The 26745-nt window shown below is 43.8% G+C and overlaps 1 protein-coding gene across 5 annotated transcripts in view; it reads right to left on the bottom strand.

Moving 5' to 3' along the window:
* The window catches only part of RORA (RAR related orphan receptor A), a 699387-nt gene that overhangs the window by 176775 nt on the left and 495867 nt on the right, over positions 1-26745 (bottom strand). For 4 of the 5 annotated variants that reach the window (XM_031452959.2, XM_031452958.2, XM_031452957.2 and 1 more), the window contains one exon: positions 2003-2032. In XM_031452959.2, coding sequence (XP_031308819.1) covers positions 2003-2032 — 30 coding nt within the window. Of the gene's footprint in view, positions 1-544; positions 627-2002; positions 2033-26745 lie in introns of all 5 variants that reach the window. The other variant, XM_064485546.1, reaches the window with a different exon arrangement.

Genomic DNA, 26745 nt, shown 5'->3' with positions numbered 1-26745 from the left:
ATGCTTAATCCCCAATAATTTTCCTGCCGATTTTTATAGTTAGAAAGACACTCTGGCTGTGTCTTGATTTTATTTTAAAGCGGGTATAGCTGATGGAGTTCGCTAAGCTTCTACTGAAAGACCAGCCTGGCTATGTTGCCTGTTACTGGAATGCCTTTTTTTCCTTGCTAGCTACCACTCTCATTCTGCACCTAAATTCTTCCATAAATTTAAATCCAACCACAGGTTATGTTCTGCAGTAGGCAATGAAATCCTCCTTAGGGATGGATGACAGTTCCTTAAAGGTCCTGATGGATGGATGGTCTGTATGTTAAGTCACATCTATTGTCTCTGTCTTAGTAGTTGAGGGGGGTACTCTTTGCATGCCATCGAGCAGAACTAGTGGTTTTTATCCACTTGTCTAGGAGCCAAGTCGTAACGCAAATAGTCAGCGGCTTTTCTGTACAATGTCAGGGGGGCCAGGAGCCCCTACCCCATAAACAGTCATCCGCCCCTGCTCCGGAGAGGCCCAGGGCCGAGCTAGCAGAAAGACTGAATTACTTACCACCTCTAGAGTGGGTCCCTCCAGGCCAGGGACGAGCTCATGGGCAAGGCTGTGCAAGGAAGCGCTCTGTACCATGCCTGCCCTGCGGATACACAGAGGACTTCAGTCTCCTGCACTGTCAATCTCTCAGTTATCATGAGCTCAATTACGCACCGACAACAGCGAGAACAACAACGACGGAGACAAAACAACCCCCAGAAAAGCTGAGGACCACGGGCTGCCCTGGAGGCGGGGCAGCCCGCGGAAGCTGTGCAATGAGATGAGGTGCTGTCCTGACCACACGTCCGTGACGGACCTGAGCTTTCCCTCTCTCCTCAAACAAACATCCCGTGGACAGACTGCAGGCCGGGGCCCTAAAAGTCAGGTAACCATCAAATTTGGGGTTTTTTTTTTTGGGGGGGTGCTTTTTTTTGTTTGTTTCTTTTCTACAAATACAGATAGACAGACAGACAAACCCAAGAGCAGATTTCAAGAATCAACTGAGGCACAAGGTAGACTGCTTTGATGGAACACAGTTTTTTTCCTCTAAATGGTTCACGTGAAATCAAAAATTTTCAAAGCATAATTAGGAAAAACATGGGGACATGTCTTTGTCGGCCCTAAATGGTGCCGTAAATGTCCCCATCGCTTGCCTTAGAAGGGTGCCCCAATGCATCTTGTAGGTAGCACGTATCTGTGGTCTCAAATGGTTATCGAATTCCAATGACACTATTAATTCAAAGTCTAAATAATACTCTGATCAAGTACAGTGAAAGTTGACTGCTTGCAAACAATGACATATTGGTTTCATCCTGAGGTTCAAGGCACAGTCAAACATCATTGCTCTGATTGCAAATCACAACATTTCACACTGACGTGAGTTTGTTAACTCATGGTGGAGTTCGAATGAAGGCACTTGATGAAAGCAGCTGAACCTGAGAGGTGGGAATGACTCCAGAGGATAAACCCAGCGCACACTTCCACATCAAACTACCCATGCCATTTACCAGGGCCCTCAAAGGCCACACTGCTGGCCGAGCGGCAGTACCTACATTCCCGGTCAGTATCTCTGCTCCACAGACACAAGTACAAAACGGCCTAAGTCGTGAACTCGTGGTGAGGAGAATGCGACCAAAGTTTAAAAGAAATCAAGGTGATGTTTCCTAGAAACATACCAACTCTTCTAAGAAGGATCCAGAGTAAGGGTGATCAGTAAGTAATTCATTGATCCTCCTGGCTAGATGTGATGGCTTTTTCTAAAGAGCATTGGCTTGAATCATTAGAGTTCATCAGACTATGTCTACACTCTCTTTAACACACACTCAGTACAAACAGGTGGAGATGTGCCACTTCCGACCTCTGTTGACCATGGATCACAGCTGAAACATTAGTTTATACTTGAAAGGTCACAGCAGCCAGACATATGCGAATTCCAACTCTTCAGAAAACTTTGGACAAAAAAAAAAATGCATTACTTACATGTATGCGTCTTCTTTGTTACTGAGATACCTAGAAGAGAAGAAACAATGACAAAGGTAAGAAGGTATCCAGGATGTAGTTCTTAGGATGTCCATCATCCACAGTGTACCCAGAAGCCCATTTTGTTCAGATGAGGATGAGAGGTAAGATGACCCTTAACCTCACAGAGCTCCATCACTGGATCGACCCCAGGGTGACGCGAGCATTAGTGATGGGGGCAGCGAGCATCACCTTCTGGCTTAAGGGATGCTGTGGTAAAAACAGCAGCGCGCACAGTAATTAAACCAAGTGAGAGAAGACTCTTATTTTTACTTTAAATAGGGGAGAAGATCATGTTTATAGGCAGAGTGGGGAAGATTTAAGGCACAAGAGAGTGATGCCAACCGACTCAGACAAGAGTGAACTGAGCAACAGAGCAATTAATTTGCCACGGCCATTGATTTGGTGTTTACTTTTTAATGAAAATGACTCTTCCTGCTCACATGAAGCATAACTTCTAATGGGGAGGGAAAACGCATCCACAAAATGTGCCTCTCTGTCTGTCCTCATTAAAGTCAGAAGGGGCATGACAGCTCCTTCGCTGTACGTGGCAGCAAAATGAACACACGCTGGATGAAAAGATGAGGAACTCATGAGTCAGCACCCTTGATGTCTCCAAGATGATTTACAGAGAGCAGGTGAGGCATGGAGCGAGGCAAGGTTCCGCACACGAGACCACAGACAGACACCACGAACGCAGGCTTCCATGCAAACAGCGCCATGGCCACCTCAGAGATTCTCCATTTTCAACTCTTTATTTTCCATTCTTCTCGGGGAGAGGGGGGTGAGATGCTTGAGACCAGATAGGTTCAAGGTTAACAAAACTCTTGGGAACATTTAGCCTGTGACTAAGAAGGGTGGTCAACCTTGCATTTTTTTTTTTCTTTCAAGATATTAAGGGAACGATTTAACCCTCCTTGGGAAAAGTAAAGTTGTTGAAAATCTTGGCGCCCACATCAGACCAATTACCGAGCTATGGAACGTATCGTACAGGAAAGAAATCCGTTCTGAAAATCCATGGTAGACATAAAGAATGTTAGTTCCAAAGTTGTGCGCCAAGACCAAAATCACACACTTGTGCTCCACACAACTTTCCAAAGGACTTATTTAAGGAAGCTGAAATTACATAGCCCGACTCAAAACCCTTTTCTCCCCCCCTTTTGATTGAGGAAAACGAAACGATTGCTTTTCATCATGTTTGACTTGGCTTTGCAGAGTGAAGTGAGAACCTTCTGCAGAGTCTGGGAGGCTCTCTCACGTGGGCACTCACCAGAGTGTTCTAGGAGTTCTAGGAGTTTCTGAAATGAGCTTTTTTTCCACAGGAAGGGAGCTTTCCCCAACAGCAAGAGTGAGAACAGTTGAAAAATCTGAATACCACCTGCGACTGACACCAGCACCAGTACTTCGACACACGAAGGCTCTTTCGGCGTTATGAGAGCTGTCTGTGTACTTCCCTGAGCAAATGCTGCTTTCTGTAAAATCACTTTGAAGAGAAAGCGCACATGCTGTCACTCCTGATTATTCAGAACCTTCACACAATTGGATTTAGCGCGGCCCCAGACAGACCTACCTATATTCGCTGAGTGTGGAACTGCTTTCGCCTGACATCCAAAGGCCTGATGAAAATACCACGGCTTTGACTTTTCTCCTTAAATTTATTATACAGCGGGAGGCAGTGTTCTCATCAAATATTTTCATGACGATTAGATTGATAATAGATTTGGAAAATCCTTCCAGGAAAGCTGCCTGATCTTTGAGATCACAATAGTGCAGAGCTGAGACTTCTCGCATCTGTCTCCAGGAGACAGCGTGACTTCTGCCACAGCACTAACTCGGTCCCTCAGTTTTGTTTAACTGCCAATTAGTGATCAGGAGAAATAACTGGGGCACAGAGCTATACAAAGAGTTGCCAGATTTAGCAGAGACAATACAGGATGCCCGGTTACATTTAAATTTCAGACAGTAGTAATTTGTTGCTTATCTGAAATTCAAATACAAACTGGGCATCCTGTGTTTAATCTGGCAACCCTAACCTCTGCAAATAAAATGTAAATTATATCTATCACATACAATGAAGCATATACCAATAAATTAATAGATACACCTCAATGGGGAAAGGCTTCAAAAACACATCCCTCTCACAAAGCAATAATTTTTTTTAAAGTACATTACAACTTCCAATTATGGAGACAGAACTGTGCATAATATTTAATTTTTTTTTTTTTTTACTTAGTAGACAATTCTATTTCCCTAGGAAAAGCAAGTGAACTGAAACAATGTGAATGCACAAAAGATAAATTTAATGGAAGAATCCGAAAATTTATTGGAATTCCCTTCCTCCTCCTCTTCTGAAAAATAACTGTGATCACACTAATGTCTTGTAGCACTTCTTTCTCTACAGAAGCTCCAGTATTTAACAGGAACTGATTCCATAGAGTGAAAAAAAAAAAAAAAAGCAGAATATGTCCTTCTCATTTCACAGATGGGTCAACCAAGACTCAGGAAAATTTAATCAGCACAATGAAAAGTTTTCTGTGGGAAGTTAATATCTGGTGGGAAGTGAGCTATCTAAGGAGGTAAAAGACTTGTCCTCAAAAACTGTAAGATGCTGATGAAAGAAATTAAAGACGACACAAAGAGATGGAAAGATATACGGTGTTCTTGGATTGGAAGAATCAATATTAAAATAACAGAGTCACTGAATCCCTATCCAAATGCCAATGGCATTTTTCACAGAACTAGGACAAACAATTTTAAATTTTATATGGAAACACAAAAGACCCTGAATAGTCAAAATAATCTTGAGAAACAAGGACAGAGCTGGAGGAATCTGCTCTTTAGACTATACTACAAAGCTACAGTCCTCAAAAGAGTATGGTACTGGCACAAAAACACATACATAGCTCAATGGAACAGAATAGACAGCCTACAAATAAACCCACACCCTTATGGTCTATTAATCTACAACACAGGAGGCAAGAATACACAATGGAGAAAAGACAGTCTCTTTCGTAAGTGGTGCTGGAAAACTGGACAGCTGCATGTAAGAGAATGAAATTAGAACATTCTCTTAACACCATATACAAAATAAACTCAAAAAAGACTAAAGACCAAAATGTAAGACTGGAAACCATAAAACTCCTAGAGGAAAACATAGGCAGAACACTCTGACATAAACCATAGCAATATATACATATTTTTAGATCTGTCTCCTAAAGCAGAGGAAATAAAAGCAAAAATAAACAAATAAGACACAATTAAACTTAAAAGCAGCAAAGGAAGCCATCAACAAAATGAAAGGACAACCTACTGAATGGGAGGAAACATTTGCAAATGATATGACTGATAAGGGGTTATAGATATCCAACATCTATAAACAGCTCATACAACTCAACATCAGAAAAGCAAACTACCTGATTAAAAAACGGGCAGAAGACCTGAATAGACATTTTTCTAAAGAGGACATGCAGATGGCCAACACACACATGGAAAGACGCTCAACATCACTGATCATCAGGGAAATGGACATCAAAATCACAATGAGACATCACCTTGCACCCATCAGAACGGCTTTCCTCGAAAAGAACACAAATAAAAGTTGGCGAGGCTGTGGAGAAACGGGAACCCTCATACACTGCTGGCAGCAATGTAAATTGGTGCAGCCACAGTGGAAAACAGTATGGAGAGTTCTACAAAATGACTCAGCAATTCTACTCCTGAGTAGATACCTGAAGAAAATCAAAGACACTATTTCAAAAAGATACATGCACCCTAATGTTCATAGCAACATTGTTTACAATTGCCAAGATTACCTAAGTGTCCATCAACAGATGAATGGATAAAGATGTGAGATAGATAAACACACACACACACACACACACACACACACAAAATAGAATACTATTCAGCCATGAAAAGAATGAAATTTTGCCATTTGCAACAACATGGATAGACTTGGAGGGTATTATGTTAAGTGAAGTAAGTCAGACAGAGAAAGACAAATATGTATGCTGTCATTTATATGCAGTATATAAAAATACAACAAACTAGTGAACGTAACAAAAAAGAAACAGACTCACACACACAGAGAACAAACTAGTGGTTACCAGTGGGGGGAGGGAAGGGGGGAGGAGCCATATGGGGGAAGGGGAGTAAGAAGTCCAAACTTTTATGTATAAAATAAGCTACAAGGATATATGATACAATACAGGGAATTCAGCCAATATTTTATAATAACTACGAATGAAGTATAACCTTTAAAAACTGAACCACTACATTATATTCTTGTAACATATAATATTGTACATCAATTATACTTCAATACAAAACAACAACAAAAACCCTTAGTAGAGATAGTGCCTTGAAAAAGAGTAAATATTAAAAAAAAAAAAGTTTCTCCTTGAAGCATATCACTCGGCAGTCAGCTCTATAAATGATTTAAACCCACAAGGCCCTGTCCCCTGCCTTAGCTAAGCCAGGAAGCCCCTCCAGGGCTTGGGTGATAGAGGCACTTGGAGAGGCCTGTGTGCCTTGGTTAGTGACCAGCAGCCATTTCTTCACCTGCTTCGTTCTTAAATGGTGTGTGGGGGTGTGTGTGTGTGGGGGGGGGGGTCCTTCCATTTCTCTTTTTCTTTATTTCCAGAGGCTGCAGGATTCCTGTCTTTCTTGCCACAGAGCTCATCCTTCCTGAGATCACGAGGGTCGAAGCTGCCCATCCTTGTCCTCAAGTGGAAGGTGAAAGACATATTCGAACCTAATGCTTCTAGCAGCCGCACTGAATCAAGAATTTTGGTAGAACTGGGTTTTCTACAGGTAAGTTATGATGATGGTTTAGGAGGCATAGAGCTCCAGTTCTACCCAGAAATGGAAAAGAATAAACTTCTTCAAGGCAGCTCCTAAGATAACTAGATTTGGAGTCAAGCTGACCTGAACTTTTATTCTTAGTCCATCCACTTTCCCGCCTCTTGGCTGAGAGGCCTTGGGCAAGTTGCTTCACTTCTCTGGGCTTGTATTTCCCAGTCTCCACAACTGTATATTATCGTAGTAACAGTCAAAAGGCAGTTGTGAAAACTAAAAGGAAATAAGGATGCTATGAACATTGGGGTGCGTGTATCTTTTTGAATAAGCGTTTTTGGTTTTCTTTGGGTACTTCCCACAAGTAGGAATTATGATATAAATGTTAATTATTTACCTTGACCAAAGGTGGGCCACCCATGCTGCCTTATTTGGATTAGAAATTTATATAATTAGAAAGTTGGATTAGAATGTTCTACTGAAAGCTATGCTACAGTTACTTATGATGTCCTGGGTTTCACACTGATCCAGGGCCTCAGACTCTGGTTTTCAGACCAAGTGCTCTGACTTCAAAATTCACATCTGATGGAGGAGAGCATGAGACAGAACCAAGTTTCTAAAAGTCAATGTGTTCTATCCTAGACCCCAAACTCCACTGGGGTCTTACTCTCTAAAATCAAGGGAAGATACTTGCTTATGGGGCAGATGGATAAGGGGTTTGCCCGATTAGCAAGTCCTTTGCTAAGGATCAGCATGGGCAAAGGACTTGGATCACCGCACTGAAGGGTGATCAAACCACGTCCAGATGTTGTGAAGGTTTTGATCCGCCTCCCAATGCTTGGGAAGTGCCACCAAGACCCCTCCCCCGGAGATCTGCAAACAGACCACTGAGAAGACGAGTGAGCTCTGCAGAGACTGGGGCTTCACGGAGTGGCAGAAGACTGATGGGTGGAACCAGCTTTCCAAACACAGACCACTCACACACCCTCTGCCAAAAGGAAACTGGCTGGCTGATCTGGGGAAGTCACAACTTCCCTGGGCCTCAGTTTTCTCATCTGTAACTTGAGACAGTTGAACTACACGATTTCTTGATTTCTCTTCTAGTGCCTGGATCAAGGACGCCTTGCCCCGCTTTCAAGCTCTCGAACCAAACCTCCTCTAGGCAACAGGCTGCCAGGTCTATTTCTCCCTGTAGAAAAAGCTAACGTAGCCACAATCAAAGGCAACCCCCTGAAACTTCTTTCTTTTTGCCTTTAAAAAGCAAAGAAGAAAGAAGGCAGTATCCACAAAAGGTTATGTAAGTAAAAGGTTCACTTCTTTGGGGTGATATTTTAAAATTATCTGGGCTAGAGAAAAATAGTTCCTCTTCATAACGTTGTGGGACTCCTTATTATTTTATCCAGATCATTATATCTTTATATATATGTAGAGAGAGGGGGGGAGGGAGAGAGAGAGAAACTCTCCCACTTAAGGCTTTAGAGTAATCTCTAACTTAACTGTTTTAAATTGCTGATTAATATCCTTAAAACGAAGAGGAAAAATCTTCACAACTACTGTCCCCAAACTAGGACTTCTCATACAGCGAGATTCCCTGCGTCTGTTTAGCTGACCATGCTTCAAAGTCAAGCAAAGGAAATGTCATGAAAATGCCACAAATTTATCACTGTCACGGTTATCAGTAGTCACAGAGTTACAGTGATTGCAGAGCAGAGCACTTGAGGAATGTAATCTGATATTTCCAATCAATGCCAAATCCTGGACCAATTAACTTCTCTGATGGACTTCTTATTGTCTCTTGGTTTCTAGGCAATTGTCTGGGTACCAAGTTGATTGTAACTTTTTTGGTAGGGGAGGGGGAGTAAGAAATGGCACCTTTCCTCCTCCCTAGACAATGCCAGTTACTAAGTTGGCATTTCCAGAGATGCCGCATTGTGGAGAAGTCTGTAACTATCAAGATTCCTCTTTGCCACTTTGCTAATATTTAGCCTGTGTGCCTTCTCTCGTCCTTGTTCACAAGGAGATAACAATTGTTGAAACAGATCTTTTCAACATGGATAAGTCTGAGTTAGGGGAAAAAAAAAAAAAAACAAAAAGAAAAACAAACACAGCCAAAAGTACCTAAAATAAGATGCAGTATGCGGTACCCCTGAAACTAACATCATAAATCAATGACACTTCAATACAAAATAAGAATAAAAAAAGATGCAGTGGAGTTTTTTTCCTTCTTTTTGTTTCTAAATATGTCAGCGTTTCCCTATTTCAAGTGAGCATGTGTGGCAGGGAGGGGAAGAGGTGCTGAACGAGAATGAACAACATCTTTAACTGGCCAACCCACTTCATGCTTCTACACGAGCCCGAGCAGACCGACGCTTCGGGTCATTTCTAGAAAAGGAGGGCTCCAAATATGAAGGCCTTTGCAAGGTTCATTCTCCCTTCTCACAAGATGCCTGCGTTAAATGAGACGCCCATGATTCAAGCTGTGGTCTTGTGAAAATGGCTTAACCTCTCTTGAGCCTCTGTTTTCTTATCCATAAAACGGGGATAGAATTCTCAGTACTGGGTTTATTGTAAGACTTAAATAAGGTCATTAACATGGGACACCTAGCATCATGACTCTTTTCTACTAGAGAAGATTCTAACGGCAGACATTCTGCACTGGAGAAGCAGAGAGCTAGCCCTTGGCTGGACACAGGCCATGCCCATTAGGGCACTGCTGTTAAACAGGTGGATGATCTGGTAAGTAAACATTTCAGCACTTGGGCAGAATTTCCAAAACAAAATCTGGACCCCCACCTCCTGCCATGTTACCAAGCAGCACAGTGATGGGGCTGCAATCCTCTGGGTCGGCTCGCTCCCTCCCAGACCTCTTCCTCACTCCCTTGTTGTAAGGAGCTAGCAGTTAAAACAGCAATTTACATGCAGCGTGTGAACACTCGGTAAGAAACAAGCCCCAGCATTCAGGTGGTTGTTTTTGAATGGCTAACCATTGTTTCATAAAGAAAATACATCACTCTGAGCTGGCCCTCTGTCCCCACTCCCCCAATCCTGACTTCTCCCGTGAGCTGGCTTCCTTTTACACACAGTCAAGGATCGACGCAGGATGTGAATCAGGAACACAGCCCTTGCCAAACAAAATGATGCTACAAAACAATGTCCTTGTCTAGGACAAAAGAGCTATTAATGATAATCAGTACATATTACTGAGAGTGCTCCAAGTAATCTCTGGACTTTGTTTCAAAAATTCTTAATGGACACTAATGCTCCGAGTTCACTCGAAAGAGAAATAAATTACGTGCCAGGGTTGCAGGGACCAAGGACAACAGGAGGAAGGCATCAAAGCATTAGCAATGTTACGACAATCAAACATTTTATAATTGCATAAAAAGCCTTTAAAAATCATTTATACATACTAATTATGAAGATAAATAATACCTTAATGTGAGGTTTCTTTTATGTTAGATTTGAGCCTAGGTTGAGCTGTTTCAGTAATAATACTTCAGCTCTTTTACCAATCAAGGTACTTTCTCCAGCATGAAGAAAATTACATTTTAGTTTGAAAAATGGTTACGGGAATGAACACGAAAAAAATTTTTTTTTGTTTTTGAATTAAAAAAATTTTTATGATTGCCCTCCATCTTGAGGTCATATTTCCTGTCATGTGTGCCCAGAAATATCTTTTAATTTTGGACAGGCAGCCACAGCTGTCCCCTCTTTCAAGTCCTGCCTTTATCTTTGACAAAACAGTTCCAAGGACAAAACCTCATTCCTGGTCCCCGAGCAAAGGCAACATAAAGAGACCATCGGTCTATCCTAAAAAAAAATTTGAGACTAAATTTATCTGAGAAACATCCATCTTCTCCCTTAGAGATTACTATTCAGAGCATTATAAAAAGGAGGGAAATCTCTCCTCTTATGGATTGCTGGAGCCAAATGTGTGATTAGCACGAATGGACAATAAGAAAAATAAGAATCTTTTGTTTTTTTCAAATTGATTTCTTTCTATCCAGTCTCCATCCTGAAAATGAAGCTGCCCATTAGATATTACTTGGTTGACTTAAGTTTGATCTTGGAGCTCTGGGCAGACATGTGAACTGCCAACTATCACCACTTCCAGCTCAGCCTTCTGAAACTGGGTAGTTTTATCATATAAGTGCACAATCCAATTCTGGTAAAAATCAACAGCTTTTACCATGCTTTTTCAGAGAACGCTTTACTTATCTACCTCTGAAACCTGCTGAAATTGTTTACCTTTGCCACAAATATGGGCAGGTACTGACGGTCTGTACGTGACTTGCCTGGATGTTGTCAAACACGTGGCTAGAGCTACAAACCCCAAAATCAAAGCTACTGGAACTGGTTGGACAGGATGATCCAAAGATTTTGGAGCTGTGACCCTGAAGCATGTCAGGCACCATAGACACTTCTTATATACTATCTCCTTGTCTAGTCATGGGCCATGGATCCTGGTCAGTATAAGCAGGTTAAGGCAAATAATGACTGAAGAGATATCACCTGGTCCACCGCTACCTCAAACCAAAGTCTGCTACGGATGTCACAAAAAATCCAATCCAAAATGGGCGGAAGACCTAAACAAGCAATTCTCCAGTGAAGACATACAAATGGTCAACAGGCACATGAAAATATGCTCAATATTGCTAATTACCAGAGAAATGCAAATCAAAACTACAAGGTATCACCTCACACCAGTCAGAACGGTCATCATTTAAAAGTTCATGAACAACGAATGCTGGAGAGGGTGTGGAGAAAAGGGAACCCTCCTACACTGCTGGCGGGAATGTAGTTTGGTGCAGCCATTGTGGAAAACAGTATAGAGATTTCTCAAAAAATTAAAAATAGCCTTACCATGTGATCCAGCAATCCCACTCCTGGGCATATATTAGGAAAATAACTCTAATTTGAAAAGATACATGCACCCCAATGTTCACAGCAGCACTATATACAATAGCCAAGACATGAAATCAACCTAAACATACATCAACAGATGACTGGATAAAGAAGTTGTGGTATATTTATACAATGGAATACTACTCAGCCATAAAAAAGAATGAAATGCCATTTGCAGCAACATGGATGGACCTAGAGATCATCATTCTAAGTGAAGTAAGCCATAAAGAGAAAAAAAAAGTACCATATGAGATCACTCATATGTGGAATCTAAAATAAGAAAAAAAGAACACTAATGAACTCATCTACAAAACAGAAAGACTCACAGACAAAGTAAACAATCTTACGGTTACTGGAGGAAAGGGGGTGGGAAGGGATAAATTTGAGAGTTTGAGATTTGCAAATGTTAGCCACTATATATAAAAATAGATTGAGAAAACAGTTTTTGTCTGTATAGCACAGGGGACTATATTCAATACCTTGCAATAACCTTTAATGAGAAAAAATATGAAAATGAATATATATATGTATATGCATGACTTGTGCTGTACGCCAGAAATTGACACATTGTAACCAACTATACTTCAATTAAAAAAAAAAAAAAAGCAGCAGCATGGATAGAGCCAGGGTATACAAATTATGGCAAAGAAGGAAACAATTTCATGGGTTCACTCATGTGCTCAATCACCTGGAAAGGAGAGGAAATCCGCTTAAGTGGAAACAATGGGAATCCAGTTCTAAATCTGGGGGAAGTGTGTGCCACTCTCAGAACCAGGACGAACTCAAAGCTCCAGATCCAATAGTGGATCAAATAAATATTCAGAAGTGGAGAGATAATTTCAGTTAGTCCTGAATGTGTAGGATACCAACGGTCTGCAAAGGATTTCCAAAAATGTCAACGTTATTACCCTCTTGATGCAGAAAGATGAAAAGTCCCATTAAATCAACTCTCCATAGCTTCTCTACTCTCTTTTGATGGCAGAATTTTAGGCAGCTTGTCTGGACTGACCTCCGCTGGGTGACAATTCAAGAAAAGAAAGTAGTCACCAAGGCATTTACTTTGTATTCACAGACTTTACTGAGTGTGATAATTATTAGATTAGATGTAGAAACTCTTTCCCCATATGAGATTCGAGTCAGGAAGACTGCATGCCAGTTCTCGCTCTGTCACTTGCCAGCTGTGTGAATTTGGTCAAGATATTTAATTTCTCTGAGCCTCAGTTTCCCCATCCTCAAAGAAGGGGAAAAAAAATTTCTCCTTTCACCTGGCAATTCAACCGCTGGAAATACAGGCTTAGGAAGGATTTATGGATGAACACAGAGTTTTTATTATAACATTGTTTCTATCAGCAAAACATAAGAGGGGAACCACTCAGATGTCAATAGTAGAGGATGAGTTAATAAACCATGTATATTTATGTCATGGAATACTCTGCCATCATTCAAATAATGAAAACTTAATTGTATAGACAGATGCTCTAGCATCTAGAGGAACAAAAGACTGAAAAATACACACAAAATTAGTGGCACTGGTTATCTCTGAGTAGGGAAATAAGGAATGATTTTTATTTTCTTTTCTTTGCCTGTATCTTCTGAAATTTCCATAATAAAGCTGTACAAATAAAATTCTAATAGTAAAAAAGCCAATATTAAAAAGAAATGATGGATGGAAGTGTGACTTAGTGTTGGTTTTTATTATCAGAAACATCACTCCTCTGGGACCATTAGGAGACCCGGTTTTCTATGACAACTACTCGTTGCATTACTTATTCCAGGAACTCTCTCTGGAGTCTGAAGTACACGTGTGATGGCATAGCTGGCAACTTTCAGGGGCGCCCCATGGTGATGGACAATCTAAAAATACAGCTGACCCTCGAGCAACTACCTATAACTTACAGTTGGCCGTACATATCCCTGGCTCCTCTACATCCTTGGATTCAACCCACATCGGACCGTGTAGCACTGTGGTATTTACTATCGAAGAATATCCACTATAAGTGGACCCGTGCAGTTCAAACCCGTGTTGTTCAAGCGTCAACTGCACTTCGTAAAATAGTAATCCAGCCACCAATCAACACGATGATGAAGGTCTAAAAAAATTAGCCTTGCTGAGTTCAGTGTGTTTTAGATAATGATCTAGAATCAGTGAGAGACCTGGACTCATGGTGGACAAGACCTGACTTCTCGGAAAACAAGCACCGTTTAGCTATCTAATCAGTTTTGTTCCTCCTGATGCTACAGGGTGTCTGTGCTGTCGGCACAGCCCAGCACTGCGGCCCCCGTGGGTTTGTGGAGACCTCTGCTGAGCAGGTGTGGCCTCAGAGACTGATCGCAAATCCCTCAAGGCAAGAGGGAGTCCTTTTGTCAGTATCCCGAGAAGTCTCTGGAACTCAGCGCAGTGTAATGTGAAGAGCAGGCTCACAGGGGACAGAAGGACCAAGGATGCAAGCAAGGCTGCACTGCCGTCAGTTAAATCACTCACTCTGGGTAGGTGACTTAGCCTGAGCCACAGGCTGATTTCTGCAGGATGGAGGTCAGAATGCCTTCTTTGTGGTGCTGTTATGATCACCAAATTGTAGATACAGTGCAAAGGTGAAAGCTGTCAAGGGTCCTTGAATTCCATTACCTAAGCAAAGTACCTTGCACCAATACATTGGAATGTTCCCGTGGAAAAGGGAATGAAAAAAGGCCTATATGTCCTTGGGTTGTGGCATTAAGGTGGCACTGAGCTTCAGAACAAACGCTGGGTCCTTTTGGAGACTGATAATACCTTGTCCTAATTTGATTTCAGTTTGCATAGCACTTCTAAATTGTCTTTCCTTCCTTCCATCCTTCCGCCCTTCCTTCCCTCCTTCCGCCCTTCCTTCCCTCCTCTCTCTTTCTTTCATCTTAAGAAGGTTATAATGGCTTGAGCTGCATCCCCCCAAAAGATATGTCCCAGTCCTCACCCCAGCACCTGTGAACGTGACTTTATTTGGGAATTGGGTCCTTATACCTGTAATCGCGATGAGACCATATTGGATTAGGGTGGGTCTTAAATCCAGTGACGACTGTCTTTATAAGAGAAAGGAGAGGGAGATTTAGACACAGAGACACAGAAGACACATAGAGACGGTCATGTGAAGACAGAGGCAGAGACTGGAGTGATATAGCTACGAACCAAGGGGTGCTGAGCACTGCCAGTGACTACCAGAAGCTAGGAGAGATGCTTCTAGACATTCTTCCCTGGAACCTTCAGAGGGAGCGTGGCCCTGCAGACACCTTGATTTTGGAGTTGTAGCATCCAGAACTTTGTGAGAATATATCTCTGTTGTTTTAAGCCATCCAGTTCGCGGTAATGCGTCACAGCAGCCCCAGGAAATTAACACAAAGGTCCAGGAAATTTTATGAGTTTGAGGTATCTTGACAATACTCTGGAATCTTTCAAAAACTGGATGTGGCAGTTTCCCTGCTGCCCCTTCAAGCCCATTCTCCCATCTTCCATGGCAGGCACATTTCAGATGGGCAGACAGAGCTAGATAAGAGTTAGAGACCACATTTCCCCAAGTCCCTTAGGACATGGTATGCCCACAAGACTAGATTCTCCCCAAGAAATGTGAGCCGAAGAGGGGTGTGTAACTTCCATGTCACTTAAAAGGAAGCTGACTGTCCGGGATCTCCTCTCTCTCTCTCTTCCCATGGCCTGGGAATCGCATAAAGCCATGACTCAGCTCCAACCACGGTGGGAGGAGCATCTTCGGAAGCAGGACCCTGGCACTTGTGAGCTGGGCTCCCCTGGCAGCCTCCACTGGCTGAGACACCACAGGTGAGAGGACCAAATCTCTCCCACGTATAGGCTGCTGAGTTCTTGGGGCTCTTTGCTAACAGCATTTTTTAGCCTTTACCCTAACAAACACAGAGGGTTAGGGAGCAACTCTCGCTTCCAGTTCAGAACCAGCACATGTCAGATCTGGAAGAGACTTAAGAAATTGTGCCTCTCTGGAAAAAAGTACTCAGAGACGCTAGGGATTCAGAGCAATGAGGTGATTGGTTCCAAGTCAGCCAATGAGGAACAACCAATGAGAAGCCAGTGCTGCTCCAGCCAGTGAGGAGCAGAGTGGAGAGCAGCACCCAGCCCTGCAAGCTCTGACACCCAGAAGTGTTCACGTCGCCCCACCATCAGACAAGACACCTCAACAGGACCACCAGCATCATTCAGAAGTGCCAGTTAAGTCGGACTGACTTTTTGAGCTATGAATCAGATCATGTCAGTCTCCCGCTCACACTCCGTCCACAGCTCCCAAGGTCCTCCACGACCCAGCCCGTCTGGTTCTCCACCTTGGGTCCTCCTCTCTCTGCCTCGTCTGTCTCCCTCTTGTACACTGGCCTTCGCAGACTTTCTCTGAAGCTCTGCGCTCGTTCTGGCCTTGAGTCTTTTCTGCTTGTGACTCCCTCTGCCTGGTTCGATTTCCTCCCACTTGCCCCCAGCCCTCCCTCACATCCACTCCTCTCTCTCCGCTCAGAAGTCACTTCCTCCCGGATGCTCCCTGAGCAGTTCATCCAGAACTGGGTTCCCCGCCCCTTTCTCCGCTTTTCTTTCGTTTTCTTCACAGTGTTTCTCTTCTGCCATTCTATTAAATAGTCGTTGTGTGTCTTTCCAACGACATCAGCGCTTGCAGGCAGGAACTGCATGTTCCTGATTTACCACTGTATTTTTCAGTGCTTAGAGTGGTGCCTGGCACAAAGCAGAAGCTCAAGAAAATGTCACACAAGTGAAGATGGCTCCCCAAAGCCATGCGTCTAGTTTACTGATGGTGACCCCAAAGCTCAGTCCTCTGGAAATGTACAGAGAACCCAAGGGAAATATACATGGTGAGGCAAGTGCTAAATGAGATGGTTTAGAGGCACAGAAGGAAAGGTTTGCACGGGTGAAGAGAAACGGGAAGACTCTAGACAAAGAGTGAGAGAGGGGAGAACACATACCAACCCCAGCACCCACAGCAGAGGTCATGCAATCAATAGAAATGTTAAAATGGCCCTTTTAAACACTTCTGATAAAATCAATTTGGTCATTACTGAAGCTGAACAACGGGGCACGTAGGCCTCATCTGTTAGCAAGATCTTTATGATCTTGTTAACGGACCCCCAACATAGAAGCTGCAAAGGTTATAACCCAACGTGTAAAGCTAATCTCATACAGGCTCTGGGATAATAAAGAACCTACAGAAAAATTCCCACTTAGCCATTTGCTAGAGCAAGAAGCAAGGGCCTGTGTGGCTTCTCATACGTGGTAATTCAGAAGAGTTTAACTCTCCCTTTGCTGGGGATGGAGAAAGCTATTTTGGAAGCAATGATTTCAGTACTCAGGGTTCTTCGCTACAACAGCTTAGAGGCGGGGTTTAGCCATCTCCCTTCTATTCAGTCATTTAGAAATAAAGGTCAGGATGCCACTGCCACCAAATTCTGTGGGAACCAAGAGGAAATAGCGCTTTGGCAAAACACACTTGGCCAAACATTTTTATTTTTTAAAGACAGCTTTGTTTAATATTTGTATACCCCAGACTTTAAATCCTTGTACTCTTATTGTTATTGTTGTTGTTGTTAGATATGTGAAATTTGGGGTCATTCTTCTTAAATTGAGTAACAGTATCATCACATGGTCCAGGGCACCTGAGTAGCATGGGAAGGGAAAATGACTTTGTGCTACACAGAGGGCTCAGAAAATGAAACAAAATAACAAGGACAAAAGCTTCCTGAGTGGCCTTGAAAAGACCACAAGGGGGAATGTGAGTGCACCAGGCATTCAGTTGCTTTACTGAACATGAAATATGTCGGGGTGGGGGGAAGTGATGCGATGTCTGAGACTGGCTTTAAAACGCTTCAGCAAAGAAGAAAGGGCCAGACAAAGCGAGCGTGGCAAAACCTGAAGTCTTCCATCTGGGGGATGGGTATACGGGAGTTCACCGCACCATTGCCTCTCTTTGTATGTATGTTTGAAGTTTTCATAATAAAAAGAGTCCTTATTGGCTGGAGAATTTTAAAAAGCGGCTCAGTCTCCCTCGGGGAGAATGTGTGAGTGACTCCGTCCCTGCTCGTAGTCACGCAGCAGCCGTGGTTCCTCAACAGCCGAATACACTGCTGCTCACTAGAGTGGCTTTGACTGCTTTGGAGAGCAGATGCCTTGAGAATATTTACTTATCTGTTGAGTCATGCATTTTATTTTCTTTATGAAAAGGAGTATTTCATGGCTTTTATTCCTCCCCTCTAATTCTGGTTTTCAATGAGGTCTTAGTCTTGCCAATCATGATTCTGCCAACCACGATACATTGTGGGGACATAACCTCATGGGCTGAGGACGGGGTACTGGAATGTGTTAAGGCTGCGGGAAGCACACAGCAAAACATAAATCAGAAGACCTGACTTTGAATCCCACCTGCCCCTCCCCGGCCCTCCGCCATCATTTCACTCAAGTTTTGAATCTTTCGCTCGGGTCCTTTTGTTCTCAGCAGCAGCCCATGTTTTGTTGGCTGGATGAGAAGTCCCATTGGTGGCACATAATAGCGGCCACTCTTAAAAGCTGGGTACACAGAAATCTACACAGAAACCTAAACAGAATCAGAAGTCTCTCGGTTAATGATCCCAAACAAAAGCCTGAGAAATCCTGGCTACTCTCTTAAGTGGTTATTTTAAGGCAAATGGCTGTCTCGGATTTGCGGTTCAGTCCCTCTGCAGGTGACTTCAATTCATCATTCAGACTAGCAATCTGATCCTTGTTTAAACAAGATGTAGCAATCGCCATGAGGTGGGTTTTTTTTTTTTTTTTGAGTCCTACATTTTTTTTAAACTCATTTGAAGGTTACTCAAGGTCCACTTTAAGTTCACCATCATAACAAGGTGTCTGCGCTTGTACAGTGGCCAGCGTGTTTTCAGCCCACCTTCTGATCCCCTCACCTCCCTCTGTGAAGGAAGCAGCGAGGGTGTTGTTAAGCCCTTTTTCAGTGAGGAAACAGTGTTGGAAAGGTGGAGGGGCATGCTCCAGGTTACCCTGTTTGGCAGAGCTGGAGCCAGAGCTCAGCCATGTGACGTTCTCAGTGGTTGCTGCAGGCATCTCCTCCTCTGGCTGAAGCCTTTAAGGGCTCCCTCCCAGGCCCACACCAAAAGTCAAAGGCATCCAGCAAACGGCGTCCGAGACACACATCTGAATCCTGGCTCCAAGGGCTCCCTGTGGTTAGCGCCTCCACCGGGGCTAACTTTTACACCAGGAGGCTCTCCTAGCTGTACATTCTGGTTGTCCCTTCTTATTTTGTGCCGTCCGGACTTGATAAACTGGAGTTTACGTGGTTTACTGCTGCACAAGTAATTGTCCCCTGTTTTTCTCCTTGTATCTGTGAATAAGACCGAGGGGCCTGGCCCAGGCCTCTGGGACACGCCTCACTGCCAGCGGGGGGACAGTGGACTCCTGTGACATCGTATCACGCACATGCACGTGGCTCCACTACCACACACAGCCGTGGTTCCACCCTGTGCCCTTTCACCCGTGCACCATTAAAGCAGCGCTCTCAAGGCCTTTGTGTATTTGGAAATGAACCCACAGCCAGCAAGCGAGCTTTAGTTACCTCCAATTTCAGAACTGCCACTAATTGGGTCCCAGAACCATAGGGAAGTGTGAAACTATTTGAACATTTCATAAATAGACAACACAGGGACAAAGTGATCTTTCAGCTCAAAGCAGAATTTGCTCAAGTGTGAAACCTCAGGCGTGCCATCTCCACGACCTGGTGGGCTGTATGACTGTCCTCTCCCTGCCCACATAGTCAGGAACGACGCTAGGTGATGGGGCTACAGCAAGGGAGCAATGGTCCCTGTTCTCACGGTGCTGAGGGGGAGAAGCCTCCAGTGTAAGAGCGTCAGCCAGAACCTCAACGGGTGACACACATTCCATTCTGGCCATTTCACATCAGCCCATCACCTTCCTAGAGGTCACTGCTTCTCCCTAGGGAAGTCCAGTCACCGCTATTCACATTCATGAGCTTCAGGAGCAAAAGTGTTGGGGGGTGGGGTGGGCGGCACTGAAAAAACACAGGCTATGTTAATTTAGCCCAACCCTTAGCTCATTCCCTTTGCACTGGTTGGTCACTGGAGCGCCTGTTGACTTCAGATACCGATGTCCATCAAGACATGTACGTGACAGGGACTTCTTCCTGTTTACATATGTCCTCCTACAAACATCTTGATTTTTTATTTGCATTTTAAGGTTCTTATACATGATCTAAATATTCCGAATAACGTCTACAGCTGCTGTGCGATGAGGATAACTGATCCTGTTACTCTTTATTTACACAAATAAAGCCAGTGCCTCGATTTCCAAGGTAACAGGACAAATAAAACAAGCCACCCCCCTGTTGCCAATATGGGGATATTAATAGGACGTCACATGGCTTTGAACTTAGACATCGGGAACCTCTCTGCCAACTCAATGTCCTCTTGATTTTAATATATATTTTTCCCCCAACAGTCATCTCTGATGTCACTTACTGAAGGGTGCTTTAAATACAGCAAGAAAAAGTACCCAGATGAAGCAAGTAAACTTTCAGGATTTTTGTTTCTGTGAACGAAGGCAAAGTGACTCATCACAGTGAATGTGAATCGGTCAGGAGCATCCATGGCAGAATGAATCAGCCTCAGACAGCAAGTCTGGCACCGGGTACCAAGTCGCCTTTACGACCACCATGCCTCAGACAGACCACCAAGCTGCCGAGGACTCCGGCATCACGCCTACGCTGACAGAAGTCTGCTTCTTATTATCTGTAACACTGAAATGCTGAGCTCTCCCGTAAGTCATCATGTTATACAGTCTCAACAATGACCATAAAATACGGCCACAAGTGGTGCTGTCAACTTTTCTACCTTTTCCTCACAGTGACATTAAGAATCCAGAGCCTCCTCCATGTAAGGAGCCATCCTATCAGCTCGCTAATGGGGACAATTCACTTAACCTGCACTGGAAGTACAGCCAAGGAGGGGAGGGCCGTGTACTGGGTCCAGGGGGAGTCAGCCCTCCCAGCCAGCCCCTCCCGCAGCTTGATTCATTGATGAGGAGTTCCACTTTCTTCCCACTTAGGCTGACTTACAGGAAAAAGAGAAGCACATTCCAGAAAAATTAAGTTAAACTATTAGCCAAGCCCCCTCAAGCTGCTGGCTGGGATTATATAACAAACCCCTAACTCCAGAAGCTAAGGACTAGGAAGGCCCCTGTTTCTCCTCTTTCTCGTCATTTGAAACCCCCTTTCACCCTCCCCTCCCCTCCTCTCAGCCCACCGCAAGGCCACACGTGTCTCGGACAGCACAGAGCACGGGTTTCTGATCCGTTTTCATTCCGTGGGGTGCGTGTGCTTCCACTGCAGGGCATCCTGGCTTCACAAAACCCTCGCTCCCCAGGACCCTCGCCACCGCCTCTGACCCACTCACCAGGCAACATCTGCAGAGCCAAGATTCTCGGAACAGCAGTTGCAATCATTAACGTATTAAACCGTGGTTCCAAAATGACTAAACTCATTCTTTCTGCCGCAGAAGAAAGTGCTGAGGTGAGGCAAGCACAAAGGTAAAAGACCTGCTTTTCCTAAAATGGAGACTGCTCGGGGGCATCTCGAAAGACACAGTCGGGACTCTTCTGATCACTTCTCAAATCAGCTTAATGAGCGTGAGCTGGTCCTCTCGTCAAACCGACGTAACAAACACTACCTGCATTTAGGGTGGGCAGCTGGAACACGGAAACCAGCTCCCGAGAGTCCACAGAGGGGTTCAGGGGAGCAAAAATGCAGCTCTGACTTCTGAAAGAGGCCTTATGTTCTGCCCTCACTTCTGACTGGTTGGCACAAGAAATAGGGGGAGAGGTTTTTTTCAGCCAGAATGAACTAAAAACACCTCCAGTAGGTATGGGTTGCTTTTTTGTAAGATTTTGAGTAATTTCCGTATTACACATGTTACCTCTATTTATGAGTTCCTGAAAAGATAGCTAAGTGCCAGGCCAGCTGGAACAGTCAACATGGAAATGGAACCGAGCAGGACCCTGTGGGGCCCTCCAGGGTCAGACCCCTCCACCATGTCCTCTGCTGTAGCTCCCCTCTGAAGTACCCAGATCATAGTACCTCATGTATATTTCCTGAGTCTCTCAGATGCTTAAAACCACCACCAAAGGGAAGAAATGAACTACTTGATGATTGAGAGTTCATGGCCCCAGACCTTCTGGCGCCTAGGGGTTGAGAGTGTTGACCTCCCTGTTAACCTTACCGTTAACCAATCAGAGAACAGTGCACGAGCTGATCACGTACCCTGTGACCCACCCTCTCCCTTACCTGGACTTTAAATACGCTTTGCTGAAACCATTCGGGGAGTTTGGGGTTTTCTTGGTGGGAGCCACCCTGTTCTCCTTGCTCGGCCCTGCCATAAGCCTTTCTCTGCTCCAAACTCATTTTTCACTTTGGTCTCATGGCGCAGCGGGCCACAAATTTGCCTTCGTAACATAAAGAGCTACCTAAACTCCCAACAGATTGTTTTTTTCAAAAACCACTAGCCTAAGTTAGATGCTATATGTCCACACTGGCCCAGGTGAGGCCTCCCCAGACCCCAATGTTGCAAATACAACCCAACTCCCAACTCTGACCTTTCTAAGGATCTTTTTACAAAATGGGTGTTAGATGCAAATCAAGTGTCACCTCGCCAGCTGTTCTCACCGCCTCCACCTACAGAGTTGTCCACAGTTGCCATTTCCTTCCAGAAAAGTTGAGTGACTCGGTCTAACATTCTGTTCCTAAACAATGCTGGAAACTTTAGAGCCACTCTCACAGTGCAGAATTTCTGCCTGCTCTGGATAAAAAAGGCCTGCGCTTGTGTTAATGACCTCAGACCCGCTACTCAGTCCACTCTGTGGTCTACGGTGACCCTGAAGAGACATACATTTCTCACTGTTACACTTAACTCAGATTTCATACGTTATATTTGTTATTGCAAAATCCAGTGCTTTATAATGAATGTATAGGGTGCCTAGGGGGATATGCATTCATATTATATGGCTTCTCCTTCATGGTTCCTCCAGGAGAGAAACGAGGAGTTACACCGCTCAGCCAGCCAGCAACGCTCAACCGCGAAGCTCCTGTCTGCGCGGACAAACGGGGCTCCCGGGGACGCCACGCACGTGCAGAATAGGAAAGCCGGCAAAGCAAAAACAGCGCCACCCGGCTCTTGAGGTGGGATCACCCGCATGTAAGCTGCAAAAATGCTTCCGTGCTTGTAGCTGAAATGATTATGTAGTTCATTGTGGAAACCGGTATAAAGTACCAATTTCGAGTGATCTTTTTTTTCCATATGTGATGCAGCAGCCACCCAAGGAGGGGAGACTGTCATGGGAGCAGTTGTCCCGCATGAGGGCAATAATTTAAAAACAATAAAAGCTGGTTTGCTTTTGATTATCACCATAGGCTGACAATTCTAAGGAACGCCAGTGATAAAATATATTCCTTCCCCGGGGCCAGCAACTCCCGCTACCTGCCCCCTACCTGTTTGATAGCCAGTGTGAAAGCCTTCTAGGATCTTTCTTAAGGTACATCATCATTTTAAAAGTAAAAGTAACACATATATACTCTAGAACATCTAGACGTATTTCGAAAAGTTTTCAGGAGGGAAATTAAAATCCCATTAACTCACCACTAATTTTTAAATCACAGGTCTTTATGCCATCTCCTTTTTTTGTTATGAAAAATAATTCTACTATAAATATCCTTGTTACAAATAAATATATTAATGTTTGGGATGTTTTTTAAAGTATATTCTTGAAAGTTTAGCTTTAAAAAACAATTGAATATGTAATTAAAGTATCCTGTAGAAAGTGTTTATCCATTTATAAGTCCCAGAGTAGTGTGCATGGAACATACACAGGAAAAATCAATCTTGATCCTTAGTTGGCTAAAAAGGTATCTTCTTTTAACTGACATCTCTTTTTTGACTTATGAGATTGTTTTGTCTGAGTTTGTTCATTTTTGTATTTCCTCTTTTGTTAATTGCCTGTTCATAATCTCTGCTCATTTTTGTATTGTGGTTTTAGTCTTTTACTTATCAGTTGATAATAATCCTGCAAATTAATCATATGTTGCTTATTTTCTTTCTAAATTTGGTTTGGGTTTTTTTTTTAACATGTGCAAATTAAAAATTTTTATTCCATTTAAGGGGTTAGAATCAAATCTTATCATCTTCTATTTATGGTTTCTGCCTTTGCTCATGTGCCTATAAAGACTTTGTCTATTCCCAAAATATATTCACCTATATTTAAAAAATTACTTTTATCATTTTATTCTTCATATTTAATTTTAAAATTCAAATGGAATTTATCTAGATACACTTTTCTCTTTTCTTTTTTTTTAGGTTGGCTTGTGTATCAGCTGTTCCACTCTGCTTCTTGAGACTTGAATCTAAACAATATACCAACTGTCTTACGTCTTTTTCTGTTTTCCTCCCAAGTGAGATATGTCACTGTGTCTGTCATGTCAGGAAAAAAATCAGGACTATCAAAAGACTTGGAGCCAACGTCCAGCCCAGAAGCTTTAGGTATAGAATTTGAGTCAGTTCACTCCTTCTTTAGAAAAGGAGGCCAGCATGAAGATCTGAAGCATTCAAATCTTGTTTTTACCAAGTAAACCTGGGCCTGCTTCCTGATTTCTACATAAAATGCAGATTATGGGGCGAAGCACAGAACTGTAGCACCAATGCCTAACACTTTCGATGGCAGATCACTGGCATCGTACACAGTTTCACTTTTATCTTCAGTATTTTTAGTAATTGCCACCATGAAAATTACTGGTGACATTTTAATACTTACCAAGAGTTTTCCAAATAGAGCTGATTCTATAAGTAAGGCCCCGCGTGTTTTTACCAAAGTTTGTGTATTATCAGAATTATATTCCAGAAGCTAAGAGGGCTCCATTCACTGATTTCTTACAAAGTACAGACATAGAACATGGAGTGACACTCCCAATGCTTTTCCATTAGCTGATCTGCTTTTCTGTCCAGGAGGGAAGCCAGGGAGGTCAAAGAGACAGGAAGGACCTTGCGGAGAGGGCTGCTCCCCTCCTCACTAGATATGGGAGACATGTGGGGGTGCGGGTGGGCAGGGGAAGCACACATTTTATGAAAAAAAACTAGAGCGTGGGAAAATCACGTGCACCCTGTTATCAAATGCGATTTGAGTAACAATTTCCCATTCTATTCAAAAGTGTCTAAGATACAACAGCTCTTCCTTCTTACTCCCTTTCGCCCAGACAGTTGCCGGCAAAGAGGTAACGCAGAACACGAAGCGCACCCCCCAAGGCAAAGTAAAGCCTGCGGTCAGAGAAGGGGAGGGGGTCGGCTGACCTGGATCCTGTCTCACCGCAGCCCCGACACCTGACATCTTGAGCTTTGCAGAAATTGGAGGAAGCAAAGCCAACGTGATGATGCTTAAGGGAATTTTTTCATTCCACTCACAGGGAACAAAAATCCAAGGGATACTTTCAACTCACTCCTTAAGGACGTGGGAAATGAGTATAATCTAGTCATCCTCTACTTCGTGTCTGTGTGTGTGTGTGTGCGGGGGAAGGACAGCCCAGTAGACAAAACAAGGAAACAAGTCAAGAATCTTTTCACTGATGTATTTCACCAGCAATAAACATTTTCCTAATGTGATGCTGTATCCGAGGCATCAAGGAAGTTACTTAATGAAGAAAGGCACCTGGTTTCTCAGCCTTTACAGCTCCCCAAGTGTTTCACTTCTTAAAGACCTCTGAGCTTTTCAGCCTCCTGTTTCCTTTGCCAGAAACGCAATTCCTTTCCTCTTTCCTGGGCTAATTCCCAAGAAACCTTCAAGACTCAACTTCCTCATCACACCCAGGCTATGCGGTTGTCTCTCCCCGGCGTCCCCTTATTCTGGCCTCTGGTCAGCTGTGCAGCTTGGTCACAGCTCACAGGCACTGGTTAAAGGATGGGCGGGGACACTCTTCCTGCAGGAATCTATGAGCCCAGGTTCGGGTCTGCATCCACCTCTAGGAAGGGGTGCTTTTTCGAAATTCCCCCGCAGTTGCTCTCTCTTCTCTGTGCTTACCACTTCCGTGGCTCTCATGCCACGTTCTCTCTGTCTACCTGTCTGTCTAAACACACGCCTCACGCACACTCTGTCACTCACCGCCTTCCCTCCTGGAGACAGAAAACAGCCCTCCTTCCAGTGAAGTACAGGCTCACTGTCTTTTATTTCCGGATCCTAAGCTCCTGCCATCGTGCCTGGCACCTGGTCGCTCCTTAGGAAATCTCTCTTGGATATTTGCTGAGTGAACCAACAGTGAATGCCTTCTGTCAGTTACACCGCAATAAAAAAGAAAAGGGGAAAAAAGTGAATGCCTTCAAGAAACGTGCAGCTCTTTGTGAGTCCCTTATCTGCCTATAAGCACCGTAACACATAATATAATGATGCTTCGTATGTTAAGTTTCTGAAGAGGGGCTTGAACAAGAACCACCGAGGAGCAGAGAGGTCTGAAGAAGTTAGGAGAAGTTTCATGGAGGAAGAGAGCTGGTATCACTATGAATTGGAGATCCAGTTTCTTTAAATTTAGGGTAAAGTGGGCACAGTATTTAGAAATCACCCACGCACTGCCTCTCCTCTGCCCTTATAACTGTGAGAATTCATTCATCCGCACCCAGCAGCATTTGTCTGTTACTCACTACATGCAAAACCCTGGCAGTGCCTGGACCCTGCTCTGCAGCATGTGCTATAGGGCGTGCCTCACCCTGGCTGCACTGGCTCTGATTTTTCCTGATCTTGTCCTCTGTACCCATTTTTGTATGAAAGAAAGATGGGGCCCGCCTCCACTGATGTCACTGACCTCTGAGGTCTGGTGGGAAGACTGAGGAGGCAGGGTTTTGGAAAGGGCTGTGGGTACCGCATGGACTGCTCCCTCCGCCTTGGATCCTCACAGACCCCAGGATGCCTAAGACAGCAGCACCTT

This window comes from Camelus dromedarius, chromosome 5 (genome assembly GCF_036321535.1).
Source record: "Camelus dromedarius isolate mCamDro1 chromosome 5, mCamDro1.pat, whole genome shotgun sequence".
NCBI lineage: Eukaryota > Metazoa > Chordata > Mammalia > Artiodactyla > Camelidae > Camelus > Camelus dromedarius.
The sequence above is the reverse complement of the archived record's forward strand: the minus strand, read 5'-3'. Positions and strand labels throughout refer to the sequence as shown.